This window comes from Lagopus leucura, unplaced genomic scaffold (assembly GCF_019238085.1).
Source record: "Lagopus leucura isolate 7727_CA_CO unplaced genomic scaffold, USGS_WTPT01 Super-Scaffold_100157, whole genome shotgun sequence".
Lineage (NCBI taxonomy): Eukaryota > Metazoa > Chordata > Aves > Galliformes > Phasianidae > Lagopus > Lagopus leucura.
The window spans coordinates 8,196,126-8,209,062 of NW_024962334.1; the positions used below are offsets into that span (position 1 = coordinate 8,196,126).

Sequence of the window (12,937 nt, forward strand, 5' to 3'; positions counted from 1 at the left end):
CGCCCCTCACGGCCGGCCCGCGGCCCGCGGCCCCTCAGCGGCGCGGGCAGGGCGCGGGGGCTGCTGGGGCCGGCGCGCTGCTGCGGCTGCTGCTTCGCCCTCCGCCCGCCGGCGCCTCATGAGCCCTCCGCCGCTCCCGGCTCTCCTCGCCTCTCCGGCCGCCCGCTCTCGCGCGGCACCCACAGACCGCCGCAAACCCCTCCCGCCGGCGGCGTGCAGCCGGGCCGCGCGGCGTCTTCGGTGGGCGGGCAACCGAGGGGCGGCCGCGGCGCAACCCCCGGCGGCCATTACCTCATGGCCCGGCCCCGCCGCGGGAGGGGCGGCCCGCCCGATCCGGGGCTGCCGGGGGACGGGGTCGAGCGAGGCGGGAGTTGGGGTGGTGGTGGAAGTTAGGCGCTCCGAGTGGGTATTGCTGCGAGTTTGGGAGGAGGAGTGCTGCCCGTGTCCTGGCGGAAAGTTCCGGTGTGAGAGCAAGATGCGCCAATACCAGAAAATGCCCAAGGGAAGGGCTTCTGGTCTTGCCCCGCCGACAGAGAAAAGCTTCGGTCTGGGTTCTTAATGGATCGTAAAACAAAGCAAACTATAGGGAATGACGGCTCGCCATTTCTGCAGCTCACCGAATTATCTGTTGTTGGAGGGACTGTTTGCTAGTGAGGAAAACCAGAACTGCGTCTGAGGCTGTAAGGCAGGAACGTTGCAGCGGTGCTAATGACAGGAGTCAGGAAGCACATGATGTATGTGAACCACAGCTAAGTACACATGGATTCAGGGTTTGACTCTGGACAACCCATAAGAAGAAATGGCCCAATGGTTCCCTATGTAAACAAAGACACACAGGTTAGCTTGGGTGACAGAAAAGGGGAAACTGCTCAGAGGAGCAGCCTGCTCTCCCTGGCTTCATGGAGGAGCCAGGCAGTCACTGCTGGGTTTCCCTAGGGCTGCCCTCACCGCTCCTGCTGTTTGAGTCATGATTCAGTTCACCAATGTGACAGAACCAGTGTTGTCTTTGTATATTTTCTGCCAAATTAGTGAAACAAGTAGGTTTGCCTTCAGCTCATATGAGTATCGGGAGGGAACATAAATGAAGAGATGAAGCTGTGTGTACAGGAGGACCTTATTCCTTTGGTAGCACTGCACTCACATCATGTCAGTATTCTCAAACCAACTATCCCAAAAGTAGGAACCTCATGCTACTGCTAAGAAATTCAACGCCTGGGCGTCACCTTAGCCCAAACCCTTCCACTTCTCACACTCACTTGCATGTTGCAATGCTTCCTTTGTGCCCAGTATTCTATACATGTGATGTGGGTTGGACTGTGAGGTAAATCAGAGGGATTTAAAGGATACTTTTCTGATAAAGTCCCAAAACAGAAGTTGTGGGAAGAAGAACGAGTCTGTGCAGTGGTAAACAAGAGGCAGAACCACCCTTTGAGCAGCAGCAGGTCACTAATTATTATAATAATGTGTAACATCAGCCCAAGAGACCAGTGAGGAGGAAGGGTCTGCAGGGTGAAAGGGAAGTGTTTTTGAGGAACAGAGGTTGCTCTATGCTTTGAAGAATGGAGTGAGAAGGAGAAGGAAAGTGAAGATAGACTGGTACAGGACAAAAAAAAAAAAAAAGAGCTTTCAGTTCCACAAAGCCAGAGGAAGACACAGAGCAAAAATATCGTGACATTAGAACACAAGAACAAAAATTCGGTGCTGAAAAACACATAAGACAGACAGAAAGACAGAGAGAAAACCAAGTAGAAAAGTGCATGAAGATCCACACCAACAGCAGAGGGAAACAAATCTGCATGACTGCAGACTTCTGGTAGAGAAGAACCAATTGATCTGTCTGCTCTGTAGGGAACAAGGATTCGAGATGAACTGCTGAGGCTGAGAGAAATCTTGTTAGAGCGTGCGCAAGTCCTAAACAGTGGGATGAATGGCAATGGTGTGCGCTGTATATACAAAGAAGAAACTTTAATTTAAATAGAGGTAAAATTTCCCTAAAATGTCCATCATAGTTCTTCTATATAGCTCTTTGTAGCTTTTAAACCAAAACATCTTCAGTTATGTTTACACAACTGTGATTTATGTGTGTTAAAAAACAATTTTTTAAACAAAAGCAAAACAGACAATCCTACATTTTTGTTTATGAACAAATATATTATTTTTAAATGCGCAGATTAAGTGTTCAACCAATTTGCAAGAAACTGAAATTAGTTCATGAATCACAGGCTAAATAGTTCCAAATGTGGAAACTAGACTTACTTGAGTACTACAGATTTGAAAAAAAAATTAGTCTGTGCATCCACAGAATATTAACAATGGCTATTTAGCAAGCTTTACTCTCAGAAAAGATTGTAGAAAATCTGAATTTCATGAAAGTATGTAGCAAATGTATGCCTTTTTCTCATTATGAAACGATTGTGTGTATTATGACCAGATGACCTCATGTTAAAAGCAGTTTTTGCCTATACCATATCATACTATGGCTGGACTATCTCTATATTTGCCTATACACAATGTCCCAACAGTACGTAAGTTAATCCATATTTTGATGTGATGAGATCTGCCTAACATAAATGAGGTTGCCAGCATAGAAGGGAGAGGAGATGCCACACAGAGAAGATCGAGGAGGAATCCCAGCAGCTACCCAGGAGAGAGCACGTCAGGGTTGAGAACGTGGGGCTAAGAGACTACCAGCCTCTTGCATGTGTGTTGCATGTTAGCTGTGCTTTCTTTTTTTGTTCTGCTGATACCTGGTGTTACTGGCCCCATTTCTTACACTTCTTTTATATCGGCATGAACTAAATAATGTTTTAAGCCCTCTGATGGATGTAAAGGGAAATGTCTGTATAATTTTGCCCATCCAACAACTTTCCTTGTTTAAATTGCATTTTTTTGTCAAGCTATCACTATTGCTTCTACTTGAATACCTATCAAAACACACAGAATTCTACAAGTTGTCTGGCTGACTGTAAAAGTTAAAAATATCAGTATATTTACACACCAGAGGGATGGATTGCCATCCAGAGAGACATAGGCTTGAGCAGTGGGCCCAGGAGAACCTCATGAGGTTCAATAAATCCAAGTGCAAGGTTATGCCCCTGGGTTGTGGCAGCCCCTGCTAACAGTACAAGCTGGGGGATGTAAGGATGGAGCACAGCCCTGCCAAAAAGGACTTGTAGGTACCGGTGGATGGCAAGCTGGACATGAGCCAGCACTGTGCCCTCACAGCCCAGAAGGCCAACTGTATCCTGGGCTGCATCCAAAGAAGCATGGCCAGCAGGGCGAGGGAGGTGATCCTGCCCCTCTGCTCTGTGCTGGTGAGGCCTCACCTGGAGTACTGCATCCAGATGTGGAGTCCTCAGTACAGGAGAGACATGTATCTGTTGGAGCGCATCCAGAGGAGGGCCACCAAAATGATCCAAGGGATGGAACACCTCTCCTGTGAGGACAGGCTGAGGGAGCTGGGGCTGATCAGCCTGGAGAAGGCTCCAGAGTGAGCTGAGAGCAGCCTTTCAGTAACTAAAGGAGGGCTGTAAGAAATAAGGTGACAGTCTCTTTAGCAGGTCTGTTATGATAGGACAAGGGGAAACAGTTTTAAACTAAAAAGAGGGGAGAATTAGATTGGACATCTGGAAGTAGTTTTTTACAATGGGGGTAGTGAGGCACTGCAACAGTTGCCCACAGAGGTGGTAGAAACTCCATCCTTTGAGACAATCAAGGTCAGGCTTGATGGGGCTCTGAGCACCCTCACTGAGCTATAAGTGTCCCTGTTCATTGCAGTCGTTTTGGGCTAGATGACCTTTAAGGGTCCTTTCAAAAGATTCTATGATTTGATTACATATATACATATTAACAACTAGATATGGAATGTAGATATTGCTGGGAGAATCAAATCAGCGGAAAAGATTTTGTGTTTCAGAGCTGTAAGCTTCTTTCACCTGGTATGTCAGCACTAATGCTTATTCCTTCTTCACCAGCTTCCTTCTTTGAATTTTCTTTCCTGCTCCTGCATTTTTCAGGAGCAATGCCAGCTTATGGCATTAGTGTTAGTGAAACTGTGACCTAAGTAGAGCAGACACATAAAAGTTGAAGAACATAAGTATAGTGAGAGATTAACTTAAAGATGAAATCTTATGCACAAACTATGGCCTACACAAGCTGAAGAAACAAATAAAATGAAGGAAGAAAGATCTTAACAAGAAAATTCACTAAAAATATCTTGTGTAGAGGATCATATGTAGTAATCATAGCAAAAGAAAGCATTATTCTAGAGCTTACAATATGAAGAAAAACACTGAAAAAGCAAAGAATGACTCAGACGATGGGGGTTTGCACATATTCAACGTTAATGAAATGCAAGTTGGAATAAATAGTTGGTAAAGCTCTGATTAGCATCAGAAGTGACGACAAGTAGAAAAATAAACAGGAAATTAAATGCAAGACAGTGGAATAATAATAAATGTACCAGGCTTGCACCTTGGAAGAAAAGGAAAAAAATGTTCAATCAGGCAAAGTCAAATGAAAATTACTTTGTAGAATGATGATAATACCCTTTGAGACATTGTGAATTCTAATCAGGATGAAACAGTCAATCTGTTTACTTAGTAGCAAAGCATTTGACTCCTGCACAAGTCCAAGCTGCTGTATGTGTTTGAAGAAAATGAGATGTCATCCCACTATGCTGTACGTACAACAGGTGAAAGTAATTCAGCCAGTGCAGCATCTGCTTTACACAGTTGCTAGCATTAGAATAAGGAATAACTTTAACACTGAAATAGAAAAATAAAGCATCATTAATAATTTCACATAATCTACAAGTTACATAAGCAGCATGCTAGGCATAGGAAAAGCAGATTTTGACGAGGCCTATTCAGCCTTCCTGGATGAGCAAGGTAGCCATTTTAGCGTATACTGATACCAACATGTAGGTTTAGGTGTTGAGAAGTGTTAGAAGTGAATTTTGCAGCAGAATATCTGCTCTGCCAGCCAGCCTCACAAGTCATCATCACCTGATGATATTCAGGAATGTGATGTAAAGAATCTTTCCTGTTAGAAACTGTGGTCATTCATCAGAATCAACACTGTTTTTATTAGTAGATAAAATTCAATGCAAACAAAAATAAGAGGAGATTGTTTTCTACTTCAGAATCATAAACGGAGAAGGAAACCAAGGAAACACAGTGGTTATGAGAAAGTAAAAGTAGATTGTTCCGTGCCTACCCTTACAGCTATTAACTCGGGTAGTATTGGATTTTAGTAGATTATCTTATCATATCTCTCTGAGACATAAACAAAGCATTGAGACCGTAATGGAGAAAGAGGGAACACAAGCATGCTATACGTGCACAACTGGTGACCTTACAGGTTGATCCAGTGAGGCAAGACTGGCAGCACTGTTATTATAAAAGAGACCTCTGGTAATTTTTGTCTCACCAAGAAAACAAAAAGGTTGGCAAGGGTTGTGCAATGTTTCCACAGTGAAAAGTTTAAATTCTCTGATGGGGAAAACAAATTTCCAAAAAGAAAAATCTCAAAAACAAATAATTTGAAAAATCATTGCTACTCCCAAATATCAGCAGCATACGATACCGAAACATTAACATTTGAATTTATTTAACAACTTCAAGAAGAACCACTGAGCAAAGCTGACTCCTTATTGAGAGCAGCCTTGTACCAGAAAAACAAGGTGACTAAATCATAACACAAGAAACATAGTATTACCACAGAACTGGAGAAATAGGAGAAGCACACAAAGTATTCTTCAAACAGTGACAGTCTATGCTAGTTTCAAGAGTGTTGGAAAAGGATGTGAGAATAAAAAGCGCAAGATAAAGATGAGCTCATGTTCACATCCATCAGCCTGCCAAAATGGTCTAAGACCAGAAGAATGGCCCTGTGTGCTTCCCAGGAATGACAGAACTGTCAAGGCAAATGGAACATAAGATTATATACAGGCAAATGAGTCATAATTACCCACAACACTGAGAATAGAAACTCAGAGGAATGAAGGTTCAGTTTGGGAAAGATGTAGCTAAACAGAGTAGGAAACACCGCATAGTGAGAAGATGAGATAGAACATGAATAATCATCATAGGCGGGAGAAATTCTAGTACTTGTGGCAAAATAGAACAGAAGTATATAGGGTCTTCAACAGGCATTAAAGCAAACTAAATAACAGTTTCTTTCCAAAGGAAAACAAAAGAGGGAAACATATTTTAGTATTACAGGCGGCTAGTCAGACTTTTAGGAACCAGGCAGAATGTCAGAAGCTTCCACAGCACTCACTGAGGACATAGCAGTGAAGTGTTTAAGCATTCCTGAACTACGTAGTTCCAATCACGAGATCTCAGTTTACTTTAAATTAGATAATATATTTTTTTGAGAACAAGAATTTGATTTCATCTGACTATCCCTTATGATAGTGAGGCAAGTAAGTAGCAAAGCTGAGTTTGCTATAGAGTTTGCAGAGAGTTTTAAAATGCTGTAAACAGCAAAGAGAATATTTAGCATTCCATTCCTTAATACTGAAAATATTCCCACAGAAAAGTTTACTGCAGCTGAGTACAGTGCTTGAAGTCATGTTCAGTAACCAGCAGTGGAAACAGTAACAGATGAAAACAGTAGGAAAAGGGCCAATGGTAAGCGTTGCAGAATTACAGCTCTGATTTATATTTGTATACAGGTTAATTATTCAAGATAATTCTTATACAGGAAGCAAGCGACATTTTTGAAGGGATAATTCCCAATTCTTAAACCAAAGGGATTCTTTTAACAAAGAGAAGAAATCCCAACCTGGAGTATTTTGAAATGATGCATCTGGATGATGAGAAAGATACAACTGTGTAATGAAGTGTTTATCAGTAGCACACATACACACACGCACACACCATAAAAATAAATAGGTTCTAGCTAAGAGGAACTGGAAAAATGGGAGGTATGAATCAACAAGTCCCCTTAGTCTGCTTTTAATTGTGCTGAACATTCTTCATTATAGACTTTCAAATTAAATGGTCTTTATGAATCTCCGCCTTGTTATTAAAGCATCTTGTTTGTGTTTCTCTGTGCTCAGTATTGCCATGGCCACTGTTACACGAAGATTTCAAAAGACTGTTAAAGTTCATACTTCCTCATTCTCAAAAAATGACAGAATTATCTCCCTTACATAAAAACCCAGTCCCAACCTGGATTAATTTAGCAGAAAGCTGTGCACAGGACAAAATATTAGATTTTTTAAAGGAAAGGCAGTAACTTGATTGCTATTATGTCCTGTTAGGCAGGGACAATTCAATTAAGACTGCATCACGCTGCTGTTGGAACTGGTTATGTGCTTGAGCTAATGTTCTGCTCCTTCTGATTTATATCGGTCACCTTCATCAACGCTAGAGACAGTGTATACAGCTTTCAAAAATCTAAATAAATCCCTCTTCAAAGCTTACTTTCATTGTGTCAACTAAAGGAAACTAGGTGACTTCTATTTATATATTCACTTTATTTCTACTCATTTATATTAAAAAAAGAACTGGACAGTTTCAAAGCTGTGGCTTTGTTGGTAGTCAACTTGCTGAAATCATGCTGCAAAATGGGACAGGATCTGAGATTACTGAGAAATGAGCAATTTTGTTGCACACAGTATTTTTCAGCACTTGCCAGCTCAGTAATTTCAATAGAATGGCAAAAATCTTGTCTGTATTCAGCACTGACCCCACACCAATTTGTGGACTCCCTACCAAACCCATTAAAAGCTGAACAGTGACAAAAGTATTGGTGAGCTGGGGCCTGGAGCATCTTCCTTATGAGGAAAAAGCTTGAGAGACCTGGGACTGTTCAGTCTAGAGAAGACTGAGGAGGAATCTTATCAATGCTTGTAAGTATCTAATGGGTGGGAATCAAGTGGATGGGGCCAGGCTCTTTTCAGCACTGCCCAGTGACAGTACAAGGGGCAGTGGGCGCAATCTGGGACACAGGAAGAACTTCTTTACCGTGAGGCAGGCATAGCACTGCAACAGGCTGCCCAGAGAGCTCGTGGAGTCTCCTTCTCTGGAGATATTCAGAACTGTACTAAATGCTTTTCTGTACAGCCCACTGTAGGGACCTCCTGTAGCAGTGGGATGCACTTGAAGGTCTCCAGAGGTCTCTGTGATTGTGATTCTGTGAATGATGCTTGATTTCCTTCAGGTTTTCCTTTGCGCCTACAGCTCTGCTGCTGGAAGGATGAAGCCCAGCTGGCACACAGCGCTCAGCTCTGCTGCCATCCTAAAAGATCTCTCCCTAGTAGGGTGGTCTTTGACTTCTATTTTAGCAGTGTTAGGGGTGAGGTTACACTCACACTGAAGCCTTTCCCGTATGAAGTCCCAAGTCCACCATCATCCAGCCTACAAACACAAAACCCTTCCTGACAACGACGCTGTATCTTTTCTTTTATGAAACCACGTGGCAATGGACTTATGGGCTTAAAAATGTTAGGAGGTAATGGACGTTTTAAGGGCTAAGTTTTGTCGTAAGAGCGAATCCATCTGCTGGGCGATTCCCGTGACGGCAGCGCCCACTCTGGAACGGAGCGCTTTCAACGCCGTAATGGCGGATCGCCCTTCCAGAGGAGCGCGCCGAATAACTGCTCGAGCCGCCGCAGCCCCCCACCGTTAGGGCGGGCCTGCAGGTTGCCCGGCAACCGGGCGGCGCCTCCTTCACTCCCCGCGTGGACCCGCTGCGGCCCAATAGCGGCCGCGGCGTCCGGCCCTGTCTCCTGGAGACGGGGTCACGGCGGCGACCACCGGAGTGGTGCGCGGGGGAGAGACGGCAGGCCTTCCTGGCGCTCTGCGGCGTTTCCCTTATCGAATAAGAAAAATAAAAGCCATCTTCCCGAGTCACGCCGTGTGCTGTGCTGGTTCTTCTCCTTCTGACTCTTTCTTTTAGGTGCGTGGCGCTGGGTTCCCCGTCGGGACACATCTACGTCCCCCCACGGCGGAGCGTGCGGCGCTCCACCGGGTTCAGTTGATGGCGGCTTCCTTCTTGCGGTCACGGCCGTTGTCGCCTCGCAGTCGTCCAGTAGCTGCCTGCCTTCCCGCTGCCGCCGGGCCCGCAGCTCCCAGGTGTGATCGCGGCGGCCCGCTGTGCCATATCCCCGTTCGGTACCCCGGCTGAAGGCCTGCCGGTGGGGACGGCTGCTCTCTTCCCGGTAGCCTCTCGCAGAGCTGCCGGTTGAGACCTTATCTGCAGGTACAGCCTGTCTAGAGGTATTGGTCACGGGGGTGAGCAGTGAGGTGACAATCTGCTGCTCTGGCACCTTTGTGAAGCAGAGGAAGATGTTACTTTTTCCGGTCTTTGTTCAAGCTCTCGAGAAGAACATAAGGGATACTTCACTGGCCGGAAAGTAGACCCACATCCGCTCCTGTCTTTGTGCCTTGTTTGGCAAACTGATCATTGCATAATTGACCATCTGTTTTCACAGTTAACCGGAGGAAAAAGATGTTCCTTCTAAGGTTATGCTGGCTATGCCTACCTCTTTGCTTACTGTGAGGCAAAATCAAGTTAATTTACATTTGGCATTTGTTGGTGTGTTTATTGGGGTGTAGGTGTATGTGTTGCAGAGGTGTTTCACAAAATGTTCTGTCTAAAGATTTGGGAATTCTCTGGTCTCATTTGGCATTTAGTTTGTCATTTGAGCTTTGTGTCTCAAGAAAGGTAGTGAAACTGAGTTTGTGGCTTGTAATCAGCACAGTTTAAGCAGCCTTCCTCTCTATCCTTGTTGCTGTACTATCCTCTGTTTTTTTTCTGTAGTTGTCAGGTAACTATATTGAGAACTGGTCGTGTTGAAAGGAAAACAACAGTCCACAAACAAAATGAAAGAAGTTGGTGTTAAGATGAGAACGAGCAACTCCAAATGGCTGTGAAATATTTCAGTTGTTAGTTGAAAGAACTGGGCACTGAATGTGGAGTTGGTTTGGAACTGGAAGAACTTACTAGAAGGTGCTGGTTGTGTACTAGGTAGCAATATATTCTGATTTTGGAACATTTGTAACAAATGGCAATGGTTTAATTTGTTTCACTATGTAAATTAAACCATTTAATAATAATATAATGTATAATGTATAATATAATATAATATTCAATATAATAATAATAATAACCATTTAATAATAATTCAATAATAAAATTATTGAGATAAAAAATAGTAGTTATAAGATAAACTAAAATTTTCTTGTGGAACTCTTTGACTCCCACAGTTGGGGAGTCAAAATGGATTGTTTCCATCCATGAAAAAAATTTCTAATGCTAACTCCTATAACTGGTAAAGCTACAGGCATCTTAGTGTTGTTAGGAATGCTAATCCCTGTGGGGTTCTTTTTCTTTCTTTTTCTAGTTATGCTGATTAGATCAGTTATTTATCAGGCTTAAATTACAGGGTAAAAAGTTGCAGAGGAAATCTGCCTGGTGTGCCCTTAAGCAGAAAAATGGCAACTTTACTTGGTAAGGATTTCAGTTTAGAATAATTTCCTGTATCCAGCATTTTTATGCAGAACTTAAAATTTTAAGTTTGGTAGCATGATTTTTATTTACAGATAAAATATTTAGAATCTGTAGTTACTGGTTCACCTGTAACTTGTGGAATGTGTGAAGAGCTTTCCAAGTGGAAAATAGTTACCCATTCAAAATTTTGTTCACATTTCCCAAGGTGATCTTTGAAATACTTAGATCCTTCCAGCAAGATGAAACATAATTTCTATTTTTTAAGAATTGGGAGAGTAAATGTGATACATTAATGATTTTTAAATTTGATTGCTTCCTCTCTCTCCCTTCTTCCTTTAAAGGTTTATCTGACTAAGAAAATACCATGTTTCCAATCCCTTACCAGTGAAGCATCCTTAAGTATGGAGAACTTCATTCTTTATGAAGAGATAGGAAGAGGAAACAAGACCATCGTTTATAAAGGAAGAAGAAAGGGGACAATTAATTTTGTTGCCATTCTTTGCACTGATAAATGCAAAAGAGCTGAAATAACAAACTGGGTAAGTAAGACTTTTCCTGCTAAGTTTGGGAAAAGATCAAACTTAAATAAATAAATCCTTGCTGCAGAAAGAAAAACGCTGAATGCTGAAGTGTTTATTTCTATCACCTAGCAGTGTTCTTGTTTAAATCATATGCATAATCTCAGTTTTACAGGCTTACTGGTTCTATGATATGTTAACGTACCTTTTATAAAAATAAGTGTTTGTGTAGTGGTTGACTTTATTTTTCTGAGTTATATAAATCCAGTCCTAGTAGTGCATTCCAGTAAATAATAATTTCCTTCCTATTAAGAAGAAATTACTTTTTATGAAAGAACAGTATTTTAAGTAGATAAATTTTTGTTTGCAAAAGGTTGGCAAAGTTTTAAACATTTGCTTTCTGGATAAGAAATGAAAACTGGTATAGTTAAACATTTCAAATATTTCATTTTTCCAGTTGACACATTTTGTTTAATATTCCCTCTCATTGCTTTTGTGACTCATAAATCTTCTCCACTCAAATCTTTTTTCCCTTCAAAGCATATTCCTCTCAGAAAGTACCTCGCATATGGCTCTGACAGGATTCAGAGATTTCTGTAGACATGAGGCTAGGTGTGGTAGAAATAGTGACTTTCCGAGACCCTGAGTGATTGCTTCTGCTTGATAAGACTGAGGGGGGAAAACTCTTTATTTCTCCTTATTATATTTACCATATTTTCTCGCAATTGTGTTCTCACTGAAAAAGAAAGTAGATCTCCAAGTTTGACTCCAAATTCTCATTTACAGTCTGTTAGTAGAGATGCAAAAGAGTTAAACAGTGCTTATAAATCAGTAATATCTCTGTTTCATTGGTTGGGAAACTTTCTCATATTGCTGGAAAAAGTTCAGTAGGCCAAGGGCTAAGAGGAAAGTTTTCTGTTATCAACTTACACGTAAAATTAATTTGAATTGGAGATTAATTTTTAACTATTTAGTGTACTGGACTAGGCACAGGAATGAGTAGATGATCCAGCATAAAGCTGTGTTGTCTCCAATCCTCCTCCAATCCATATATATAAAGATATTTTTTTCCCATTAATAATGTTAAGAACTTTGTTTTAGGTTCGTCTGACTCATGAAATCAGACACAAGAACATAGTGACATTTCACGAATGGTATGAAACAAGCAACCACCTCTGGCTTGTAATGGAGTTATGCACAGGTAAAAAGCTCAGATGGACAAAAATAAATAAATCTCTATATAGTACAGATATTTGTAATATTTTTTTAATAATAAATGTTTCTCACAAAAATACTTCTCTCAGTCTTCAAGAAAAGTTAAATTAGTAATCAGGTTGTACGTATGTATGTATGATTAAAAATGTTGGGTTTTAAAACATTTTTAGAAGTCCACTGAACTCATATTTCTCTTCTAGTTCACAATGTATGTGAAATACTAATTTAGGTGACATAATGTTAGCTTCTCATAGCTAGGGGAACTTAAAAACAAATTGTGAGTAATTGGAGTGTAGTTATCTAAAATTTATTTAAGCAAAGATTTATGTTAAGACATTAATTTGGGAACACTGAGAACCCAAAACTGTATTAAGTAATTAATGGAATTTTGGTAGATTAACATCAATCTTCTAAAGAAGTCTTTTAATGCTTTCTCCAATTATGACTATGTTTTAAGCAGATGATAGTAAGCATGATTTCCTCCATGTGCAAAGGAAAGGTGATTGTGCAAGTGAGGCATTTTAATGTTTTGATACAGAGAGTTGTTTCATAGTAAGAGCCAATATTACAAACTGCTTTTTTTTTTTTTTTCCTTTTTTTTTCTTTTTTTTTCCTACTTAGAATTATTGGAGAAGCTGTAAGTCCTGAAAAATAATCTGGTCATTCTTTCTTTAATTATTAGAATTAAAGTTAGGCCTTGTCTATTTGCCTAGTCTAACAAATTGACATGTATGTAATTT

At 41.3% G+C, this 12,937-nt stretch overlaps 1 protein-coding gene across 5 annotated transcripts in view; it reads left to right on the plus strand.

The window, feature by feature from the left end:
- Positions 1-9,129: 9,129 nt before the first annotated feature.
- Positions 9,130-12,937, plus strand: part of ULK4 (unc-51 like kinase 4) — a 211,960-nt gene continuing 208,152 nt past the window's right edge. For 4 of the 5 annotated variants that reach the window (XR_006181932.1, XM_042889032.1, XM_042889034.1 and 1 more), the window contains exons 1-3: positions 9,130-9,213; positions 10,806-11,003; positions 12,084-12,183. Coding sequence is in view for 4 of the 5 variants with exons in the window: in XM_042889032.1 (XP_042744966.1) it covers positions 10,866-11,003; positions 12,084-12,183 (238 nt within the window). In the remaining variant the exon portion in view is untranslated. Of the gene's footprint in view, positions 9,214-9,856; positions 9,964-10,399; positions 10,465-10,805; positions 11,004-12,083; positions 12,184-12,937 lie in introns of those variants that run through there. The other variant, XM_042889033.1, reaches the window with a different exon arrangement.